Genomic DNA, 11,618 nt, shown 5'->3' on the forward strand with positions numbered 1-11,618 from the left:
CACACTTTAGACAACCCTTTTTAGGTTCTAAAGATTTAGGGGTAGCTGGTGGTGGATACCTGAAACTATCAAACTACAACCCAGAACCCATGAATCTCAAAGACAGTTGTATAAAAATGTAGCTTATGAGGGGTGACAATGGGATTGGGAAAGCCATAAGGACCAAACTCCACTTTGTCTAGTTTATGGATGGATGTGTAGAAAAGTAGGGGAAGGAAACAAACAGACAAAGGTACCCAGTGTTCTTTTTTACTTCAATTGCTCTTTTTCACTCTAATTATTATTCTTGTTATTTTTGTGTGTGTGCTAATGAAGGTGTCAGGGATTGATTTAGGTGATGAATGTACAACTATGTAATGGTAGTGTAAACAATCGAAAGTACAATTTGTTTTGTATGAAAAAAAAATAAAATAAACTGTCATAGGCAAAAAAAAAAAAAAAAAAAAAAAAATACTCCACAAGAGGATTAAGACCCATCCTGAAGGTGGTGTTTCACATCTTGACTGAATAACATCCGAAGATTGTAATTATGATGGGTCCACACTCACAGGAATGGATTACCTTTAAAAACATGTTTTTCTGGGGTACATAGACTTCCAAACCACCATAAGTTCCTCAGGTCTGTTCACTTTTCTTCATTTTTTCTTCTGGTCTTTATCAGACTGGATAATTTCAGCAGTCTTATCTTCAAGGTCACTGATTCTTTCCTCAGCCAGCCCCAATCTTTTTTATGATTATAGATGTTATTGGCTTACAGGAAACCATACATAAAATACAGAGTTCCCATATACTATCCTATTAACGCCTTGCATTAATGTGGTACAATTGTTAAAATGTAAGAGGACATTTTAATTATACTGTGAACTGTAGTCCATTGTTTAAAATAGGGTTCACTGTGTTGTATAGTGTTGTTTTATGTTTTCCTTTTTAAGTTTCAGTTTCTGACTCTGAGTTTATTAAGATAATTTTATTTTAGGGAAATCACCCAAATATCTGTCCTTTGTGTTTAGCTTACTTCACTCAGTTTGAAGTCCTTGATGTTCATCCATGTTGCCACATGAACTTCATTCCTTTTTATGGCTGAATATTACTCCATTCCATGTATATACCAGATAGTCTTCATTTGTGAATGGACTCTTATTGAGTGTTAAGTATTGAAATCTCCTACTGTTAATCTTGTACCGTCTACTTCTCCCTTTGAATCTCTCAATATTTACTTTGTATATTTTGAGGCTCTGCTGTTAGGTGCATATATATTTATGATTCTGTCTCCTTGTTAAAGTGACACCTTTATCAGTATATAAAGGTCTTCTTTCTTCCTTTAGTAGTTCTTGACATAAAGTCTATTTTGTCTGATATATATAAATCTACCCCAGCTCTCTTTTGGTTGATAGTCTATGGTAGATATGTTTTCCACCCTTTCACTTTGAACCTAATTATGTCTTTGAAGTCACACTTATAAAGGGAGTGTGAGCCGCAAGGTTCTCACAGTCCCACAATCACACCATGTAACATACATGGTTATATACTCACCTTCAAACATCAAGGCTGTTGGGTTAATACACCATTTTTTTCCCCTGGTTTTCAGGTACCCATGAGTAAGTTAATCCTGTGTTAATGACACATTATTGTTATTTGTCCATGAAGTGCATGCAATTATTCACATTTTTGTGGAGCAATTTACATTACACATCCATTCACTAATGTGAATAATGAAGTGTTAGATACCACAGTTGATGATTAATATGTGAAAAAGCTTTCAGTTCCCCACTCATAAAAAGATCAAAGTAAGCAAATAGATTATTTCCCAGATCTTTTCATTCTACATTTTCTGAACCTCCTAATCCTTTCAAGATTTTGGGACATGATAGTGACATTATGACCATATAATTTTTTTAAAAAAATTCATTTTTATTGAGATATATTTGCATACCATGCAGTCATAAAAAATGTACATTCAGTTCACAGTACCATTATATAGTTTTGCATTTATCACCAAAATTAATTTTTGAACATCTTCATTACCATACACACAAAAATAATAACAAAAATTAAAGTGAAAAAGAACAATTAAAGTAAAAAAGACTACTGGGTGCCTTTTTTTTTTTTTCCTTGCCCCCATTTTTCTAGTCCTTCCATACACTGGACAAAGGGGAGTGTGGTTCATATGGCTTTCCCAATCACATTGTCAGCCCTCATAAGCTACATTTGTTGTTTTCTGATGCAGGGGATTTTCATGATTAGATTTATATGAAGGGAGCCATTGATCCCTCCAAATTGATCAAGTCCTTGAATTGATCTCCTTGTTTTCCATATAATTAAATATATTGAATTTCTTTGTTGACATCCGAATCCATTGGGATGAGATCTAGCACTCAATGTTGAGGGAGTTACATTGCTATGCATCACATGTGAAAGAACTAAGATGATTTAGGACAGGTGTATCCAGAAGGCTAAGTGAAGGTGGTTAGAGCAGGGAGCTTCTGAGAATCCAGTGGACAGAGATGGATGTTGGAGAAACAAAGGAGGCATCCTGATTCCAGATGACATATGGGTCAGGAATTCTTATGTTTTGGAATCAGGGAGGGAATTAAAAGTTCCTGAACAGAATTGGAATTTAATACACACAATTCAGTGATTTTTATGTTCTTATCTTTAATATGGAGAGATTCATATCTTCATTAGTCACTAGAGAAGCCAGGACCTCCTACATCTTGACCCTGGGAAAGAAGAGACCGCTACCTCTTTTTTTTTGTTTTTTCCTCTTTTTTTTTTTTTTTTTGCAGTACACTTCACATTCGTGTTGATTATAGTGGTTTGACTCCCAGATGAAGTGTTTGAGATTCCTGCCAGTTAAGTCTAGGTGGAAACTGTGCTCAAGACTTGATTCTGAAGGTTCTGTCTCCTTTCTCAGGTTACTCACCTATTGCCTGTCTGGTTGTGAGTGAACATCTGGAGGAAGACAGTTGTCAGCTGAGCTATTGATAATGCAGTCGTGGGTGAGTAGGGAATTCTTTAACTGAAGTTATACCACTGTTGTCAGCAGGTGGGGAGGTTTCTCCTATTGGCTTAAATTTTCTGAGTCCATTCGTGAGGTGTTCAAGGACATGAGCTTCAGTTTGGTTTATCCGGACTCTAGAATAGTTAAGGTAAGTTTGGGGCTCATCAATAAATATTGCTTCCCAACACTACAATAGTTTGTAGTACACTCCATTTAGGTAGTGTATTCTCTGAAGAGATGAGAGATATTTTCTTTTTCTCACTCAACCCATGGCCTCATTGGAGAAATAATGCATTCATGGATCATGTCAGTGCTTGAAGTTTGCTTAGGCTTGCGGTAAACATAGATAATACAGATGATTAAGAGCAGAAATTAACAGCGGGGAGGGTGATGTAACAGCAGGTGTGTTTTATAGGTACTGGGGTGATCCAGTTTTATAGGTACTGGGGTAAAAATAAGTCTGTGCATTCTTGACTGGAGCACAAGAGGTTAGCAAATAAAAGGAAGTGAGGAATTCTTTATTTTTCCAAATTTTAATTGTTTTAAAGTGTTGATAGAATATATTTGTACATTTTGAAACATTCCAAAAAAGTAAACTAAAATTGTCCCTTAAACTCTTGTTCCCAATTTCCCAACTTCAACTTTTTGTAAATCAACTTTTTCTCAAATTTTTAAATGGATATAGTAAGTATTCTTCCCTTGAATAGAATGCAGTTTATGGAACTGTGAAAATTTTTGCAGGTTTGAGGAGACCAGAAGCAACGATGGGTCTTCTTTTAACCTTTAGTAGACAGGTGGTGAAGATATAAGGAGATGAAGATATAATAGGGACACTGAAAACTGGTGGTGTAGGCCCCAGAAAATGTTGGGAATGGGAGGTCTTCTACCACAGAAACAGTCAGACTAGGGCCATCTTTCAGTACAACTCTCTCAAGGGTCTCTGACTTGTGATGCTGAACCAGCTGTACTAAACATCACAAACAACTGAGTTATGTAGAATTGAGGGAGGCAGAACTTACTGATCCGGAGTTCTGTATGAAACCAGTTTAGTTTTGTAGAAATCTACATATTGCTTCCAAGTTCCCTGCCATGTTAATGAACAGAGTACTGAATTGAATTTAGATAAAGAGTGCTTCATACATCAGTATATTGGGTCTGTTTAAATGCATAACACAATGTTAAACAATTTTATAAATGACCCAAAGTGTTGTCATCCATATACAGGAAGAATCTAACCCTAGTTGTTTTTAAAAGTGGCAAGTCATGGCTATTTCTTTCCTTATCATGTCTGTAGATTTATCTGTAATTGGTAAAAATATTTTAGTTATGGCATATTCTAGAGCAAGTATTATAATCAACATCAGAGGTCATAATTAAAGTCTGTCGGGAGATTTCCAGGATATATCACTCCATTGTCATGTGATATTCCTTTGTAGTGCAGTTGTATGTATTTAAAATGTCTGTGGTTCTTTGAATGTATCTGAAAGGCAGACAGCAGTTCAGTATTGAAAGTGATGTTGCAGGAACTCCAAACATGTTTTCAATTTTATAAACACAGTCCCTACATCCTTATGCTGTCATTCTGATTATCACACCTCAGACTTCTGTAAGGATGGCCTTGTGTGAACCCAAATTTCTGTGATATGTTAGGAGTTAATGGCCTTCAAAGATATAGCCGTAGACTTCACCCAGGAAGAGTGGGCATTGCTAGACTCGTCCCAGAGAAAGCTGTTCAGAGAAGTGATGCTGGAGAATATCAACCATCTGGTCTCAATCGGTGAGTCTCAGAAAGTTTACTCTTGACATGTATCTATCAATCGTCAATCCATCTCTCTACTATCTACATATGTATTTGTCATATATCATCTATTTCAGGTATCTACGTCAGCTTCCCCACGTTGTATAACTTTTTTATATTCTTTATATTTTTATAGTTCATATTAATACTTCTAAATTATATTATTTTTTAACACATACAACCACCTAAATGAAATAATTTTTCTAACATTTTATTTACATCTAGTTTACCCCATAGAATTAAATTTCTTGACCACAATTTAATGTCCTTCTTGAAACCCAAGTTCAAACACTCAGACTAGTGTTGGTAGGTCAAGCAGTAATTTTTTCAATGGGTAAATAAGTGACTAAACATTTTAAAATAATTATTCTGCTCTAAGGAGTATGCTGAGGCTTCAGAAGACAATAGTAAAAACACTACAGATATCATTTTCCTCAGAATGTAGATTGTCTTGGTGGAGTTTATGCTTACTGGATTCTTTTTGAAAATAATAGTCATCAACTGTGCAAACATAATTTCTCTCCTTTTAGAATACATAGGATTCTCTGGTCTCTCTTTGACCTTGTACGTGGGGAGCAATAGCAAAAGGTACACACTGTAATGTAAATAAGGTCAAGAGTTACTCTTTGTTGGTGAAATATGGTCAGTGTTCTCTGTTCCAAGTACTTTCGTCTTGCTGACGTTCAGTGCTTACCCTCTTTTTTTGTTAGCCTGCAGTAGACTTGATAATGCACTATTAACACTTAGCTCAAAATTCAGGTATCTCTTCCTACAAACAGGAATTCAGGTCTGCAAATCGGATGTGCTTTCCCAGTTGTCACAAGGAAAGGAAGTTTGGAGAGAAGGAATAGGATTTACCCAAAACCAGAGTCCAGGTGAGCTCTAGGAACCTGTGCATCTATAGTGGAGCAGATTCATCAATTAAAGAGTAGGTCCTTTGAAATATCAACTTCAGGTTTCCTTAAGGGAGTGATGATTTCTGAAATGGAGGCAAGAATATTGGGGAAATTTTCATTATATGTGGTCCTTATCATATACACTTATCAAGCCCTATTCAACTGTTTTTGACTCTGGAAAAAGGATATTCGTATACTATTGGAATTAAAAGTTTCAGTAATGATCCTTGTCCTGGTCTTACTCTTGTAAGATTTTCCCCATCTTTATCTTACCAAGCTCCTAACTTTGTATTTTTCTCATATTTTATTCTTGAAAATCTTTTCTGATTGTTAATGTCCTATAATTGTTTCTTTTACCTAGAGTATTCCTTAATTTGAAATTGTTTCCCAGCCAAGTGTCAATGTTTGAAATATTTTGACAAGAATATTTTCGACTTTCCAAGATTTTCATTCCCGTAATGCTAACCTAACAATTTATTGTGTTTTCCCCCCAATTATAGGCAAGAAGAGTCCTCGTAAAAAGCAAGAAATAGCAGTCTTGCACCTTACCTGCAGGAAAGCCAATTCTAACATGTCATCGGTAAGCTCTCATTGTGGTGAACCCTAATTTTCCAAATAAATACCTGAGGATTGAATAAATTGTGAATACAGTACAATCAGCTTGCTGTAATTAATGGGATTCAATGCTAATCTATCAAAAATCTGTGATAGTATCAATTTGGGAAAAAGTAAACTGAGCACAAAACTCTTGGCCAAGTACTTATGAAAACATGATTGCATAAACATGGTTCATGTAAATAAATTTTGAAATATCATGTAGGTCAAAATTGATCAGATAGATCTGCAGTTTGGGTGGTAATACAGAGAAAATCTTGCATAACGGTGAATAATGTGTATATAAAACTGACATGGGGATGATTTTATTCAGAGACTATCACTTGAAGGGTGAGTTGAGAATTTGCATCTTAAGGAAGTGAAGGTATATATGTATATGGACAAATGTTTGACCATCTGTCTTCTAATTTCCCACAGCAGATATCACACGCACAAAAGGATTCCTTTCAATGTAATTATTTGCTAGAAGATTCCACTCTCAGATCCACAGTCCCTAAACATGCATTAATTCCCATGGGAAAGAAACCATTTTTAAGGAAACCACTTGGAAAAGTCGTTAGTGACCATTCATCTTTTTATCAACATAAGCAGATTAACCGTACAAGTAAATCATATATACGCCATCAAAGTGCTAAAGCCTTTATTGAAAGCTCTGGGCACAGAAAATTCAGTAGAACTCAAACTGGCGATAAGCCACATGAATGTGTTCTATGTAGGAAAACTTCTAACCTTAGACAACATGAGAAAATTCAAGGACGGAAGCTCAGTGAATGTCCTCTATGTGGAAGAGCCTTCAGTCAGTCTAACGTTCAAGAATATGAGAGAACTCAAACTGGAGAGAAAACCCACGAATGTCGTCTATGTGGGAAAGCCTTCAGTAATCATTCTAATCTTAGACAACATGAGAGAACACACACTGAAGAGAAACGCTATGAATGCCATACATGTGGGAAAGCCTTTCATTATAGGTCTGCCCTCAGAGCACATGAGAGAACACACACTGGAGAGAAACCACATGAATGTCATCTATGTGGAAAAGCCTTCACACAACGTTCTTGTCTTAGACACCATGAGAGAACACACAGTGGCGAGAAACCCTATGCATGTCATACATGTGGGAAAGTCTTCCGTCATTGTTCTACCCTCAGACAACATGAGAGAACACACACTGGAGAGAAACCCTATAAGTGCAATATATGTGGGAAAGTTTATATGTATTCTCTTTCCCTCACGCTACATGAGAGAAATCATACTGGAGAGAAACCCTATGAATGCCATACATGTGGGAAAGCCTTCCCTCATACTTATCTCCTTAGACTACATGAAAAAATTCACACTGGAGAGAAACCCTATGAATGCAATACATGTGGGAAACGCTTCATTCGTTCTTATTCCCTCACGCAGCATAAGAGAACTCACACTGGAGAGAAGCCCTATGAATGCCGTACATGTGGAAAAGCTTTCAAATGTTCTTATGCCCTCCGAGTACATGAGAGAACTCACACTGGAGAGAAACCCTATGAATGCTATACATGTGGAAAAGCTTTTGCATCCTCTTCTCCCCTCAGAGTACATGAGAGAAATCACACAGGAGAGAACCCCTATAAATGCCATACATGTGGAAAAGCCTTCAAATGTTTTTCTGCCCTCAGACTACATGAGAGATCTCACACTGGAGAGAAACCCTATGAATGCCATCTATGTGGGAAAACCTTCAGGCAATCTGGTACTCTTAGAGAACATGAGAAAACACAGTGTGGTAAGAAACCCTATGTTTGCCATACCTGTGGTAAGGCCTTCCAATATACTTCTTCCTTCAGAAAACATGAAAGAACTCATATTTAAGAGTGTCCCCATGAATGTGATCTGTGGGAAAAACTTCCGGCAACCTTCTCGTCTTAGAGTACATAAGAGAACACAGAGTGGCAAGAAAGCCTATGCGTGCCATATATGTTAAAAAGCCTTCAATCATTTTTCTCAACTTAGACAAGATCAGAGAGTGCACACAGGACAGAAACCTTACAAATGCCATATGTGTGGAAAGGCTTCATTTATTTTTCACACCACATGGGAAAACTCGCCATGTCATGAGCCCCATGTGGAAAATCTTTTTCTTGTAGTTCTTCCCTCAGCAAATATGAAAGAATGCACAGTGGGCAAAAGCCATAAGAATGGCATCTTAATTTTTCTCTTCTTACACAACATGAAACTAATCAAATTTGAGAGAAACCTTGTGAATGTCATCAATGTGGGAAAGCCTTCAATGTTTTGACCTAGATAAAAAGAGTTGTCACACTAAATGTTTTTAATATGCAAGAGATTTGAGTCATGGCTTCAAACTTTAAACATGATAACTGACGTATTGAAGAAACAGGATGTTTATAATCAGTATGCTGACACCTTTTGTCATCAGTAGTATTTCAATTAATATAAGTAAATTCATACAGGAGAGACTCTGTATGAATTCCACCTATGTAGGAAAACCCTTAGTGGGTAGTCTTATATTATGTCATATGAGAGAACTCACAATATAAATCTAATAGAAGTTGAGAGTCCTAATGGACTGTTCTTATATATAAGCCAGAGAAATTACATGTGAAAGATTCTGTTTGTACTGAGTGTTGGAGTTCCCTAATTTGTATTTCATCCTTTCAATAAAATAAGTGTACACTATTGGAATGAAACACAGTCTGCAATTACTGTGCACTATCATTCAGTGAAACACAAGCTTTGCAGTACAAAGAAAAATACTCAGTTCATAAATAACAATGAAATTGAAAAGAGAGGGAAGAGTATTAGGAGGGTGAAACCCCCTGGCTTAGATCCAGAAATTTCATTAAATGTATTAAATGTAAACTCATGGAAGTCGCTGATTAAGTATTTAGGAATGTTGTTAATATAAGCTGTGGCTTTGTCAGGGTTAGTGTTTGATGAGATTGGGCAAATTATTGGGTGTCTGGTGGCTGAATAGAAATGCTTTATGTTTGGGCATAGGTGAATGTGAAGTCTGTGATTTGGTATTCTAGGGTAAATGAATATGCTTCAATGGTTGCTTCTACTGGGTGAGTGATGAACATTTCTTGAGTCAGTGATTATATGAAGCAGAACAGAAATGTTTGCATTGTGTCAAATCTTAGAGGAAAGAATACTTCATTTCAGTATTAATCATTGGGTTAGAGGGTTCTGCACAAAGTAGTTCACTGAGTCAAGTGGAGTTCCAGATAGTTCCCATTTCCCCTCTCTGAGGGACTATTATTGGTTATTAGAACCCACTGAAATAATCATTTTAATAATCAAAGATGTAATAGGCAAAGATTCTCTGCTTATCTTAACACATATAGATTATAGGGAGTCCCTGTAAGCTGTAAGGACCAGAGACCCCTGGAAACTGGGAGTTGTTTGGTGATGGAGATGCCAATTTATGAAAGCAATTTGGATGGAAAGAGTCTAGGTTTCTTTTAATTCCATGAGGTACAAGAAAGACACTGCAAGCAGTGTGGCCCTGAGTCTTCTGGAATTTGATAGTGGTACGTGAGCTTGGAGTTGGCAATGATTGAATATCTTTTGGATATGAAGACTTTGCACAAAGTAAGGAGAACAGAAGGCCTATGGGCCCTAAATCTGTCTCCCCTAACTTCTGTAACTCACTAGGCTCCTCCCCCAAGTGGTGTGGAGTTTTATAGTATTTAAAGACAAAGGTTTAGGATAAGGAGAAGAGTGTCTCAGTGTTACAAAGTTAGCAAAAGTCTGAATATTGGGCATGCACAAACTGATTACATGACTAGTCTCAGGATATATGTAAGGAAATACTGGTCTTAAGCTGAAGATGGGCATGATTTTTAATATAGTGAGGTATAGGTCACCTATAGGTTAAGGTATAAGCTACAGTGCATGTCAGATGGGCCAATTTGGTGAGAACTGGCTTTATCTAGTAAGATAGCTTAGGAATTGGGGTAGGTTAGTTTTGGGCTAACTCAAGTTCTTTCATTAATAAGCGGGCTGTCTACGAGATCACAAGACTTCGAAGTTGTAAAACAAGAAAAAGGGGTTCAGTTGGGGTCAGTCAGAAGTTATGAGGCTGTAGAGTTATAATGTAACTACGTAGATACACAATAAAGCATTAGCATCAAAGAACAAGGCATCTGGCCTTGAGTTTCAGCAGTTTCAGGTTTTACTTTTGTCTATTCTAAAAAGTATTAGAAAGTAAAGTATTGGAAAGTATTAGAAATTAGATGAGCATTTGTTTCATGTTTTTTCGTGATTTGTATTTCCTCTTGACAGAAATGTCTTGTCAGATCTTTTGCCCATTGGGTTGTTTGTACTATTGTCATTTGAGTTGTAGGATTTCTTTACTTATGGAAGATATCAGTCTTTGATCAGATACATGGTTTCCAAATATTTTTTCCATTGAGTTGGCTTCCTCTTCCCATTTTTGAAAAATTCCTTTGAGGTATAGAAGCTTTTGATTTTGAGGAGTTCCCATTTATCTATTTTTTCTTTCATTGCTTATGCTTTGGGTGTAAGGTCTAGGAAACAAATTCCTAATACACGGTCTTGAAGATGTTTCACTACATTGTTTTCTAGGAGTTTTATGGTATTGTCTCTTTTATTGATGTCTTTGATCCACTTTGAGTTAATTTTTGTGTAGAGTGTGAGGTAGGGGTCCTCTTTTATTCTTCTGGATATGGATATCCAGTTCTCAGAACCCCTTTTATGGGCTTAAGGACTGTAAATTTATAACCCAATAATCCTCCTTCATAAAAGCCAATCTGTTTCTGGTGTTTTGCACAAGGGCAGCTTCAGTAAACTGGAACAACCTTGTACCTTTTCCAATAGGTCTTATGAGGACCCAGCGTCAAGTTTAGTCAAAGAAATCTTGGTAATGCAAAATGTACTGGCCAGATGTGACCTTCTCTGCCTTTCTCCTATGTGACCTCCAGCACTCACTGTTTGTCTTAATGTCCCTGCCAATCCCCAGATGATAATTCAACCCTCCCTCCCATGGAACTGTGAAACAAGAAGGGGGAAAGCACTATGTAAAAAACAGTCACTTGGCTCAAATTTTGGTGCCAGCGTGCTGCTGCGGGTCAGGCAGTGGTTGAGTGGGAGGCCGGGGTTTCTGTCTCACATTTCCCCATCCACACAGGTCCTGGCTGGGAGTCAAGCTGTATGCCTGCCTTGCCCTGCTCAGCTCCACGGCCTGCACCAAGGGTAGGGGAGGGAGGCAGGGGGCAGGAGCCCCTTGGCGGGGCAGGGCAGGAAGCAGGTGGGGCCGTGGGGAGCTCTCAGGGTCATGGGCCTTTTCCAG

At 37.3% G+C, this 11,618-nt stretch overlaps 1 protein-coding gene across 1 annotated transcript in view; it reads left to right on the forward strand.

Annotated features, from left to right (window-relative positions):
• LOC119534673 (zinc finger protein 596-like) overlaps positions 1–10,665 on the forward strand; it is a 36,288-nt gene extending 25,623 nt beyond the window's left edge. Inside the window, exons 2-6 of the mRNA XM_037837288.1 lie at positions 2,915–2,999; positions 4,652–4,778; positions 5,579–5,674; positions 6,196–6,275; positions 6,728–10,665. Coding sequence (XP_037693216.1) covers positions 2,988–2,999; positions 4,652–4,778; positions 5,579–5,674; positions 6,196–6,275; positions 6,728–8,155 — 1,743 coding nt within the window. The 5' untranslated portion in view covers positions 2,915–2,987 and the 3' untranslated portion in view covers positions 8,156–10,665. The remainder of the gene's footprint in view (positions 1–2,914; positions 3,000–4,651; positions 4,779–5,578; positions 5,675–6,195; positions 6,276–6,727) is intronic.
• The last annotated feature ends 953 nt before the right edge of the window (positions 10,666–11,618 follow it).

Source organism: Choloepus didactylus, chromosome 5 (genome assembly GCF_015220235.1).
Source record: "Choloepus didactylus isolate mChoDid1 chromosome 5, mChoDid1.pri, whole genome shotgun sequence".
NCBI lineage: Eukaryota > Metazoa > Chordata > Mammalia > Pilosa > Megalonychidae > Choloepus > Choloepus didactylus.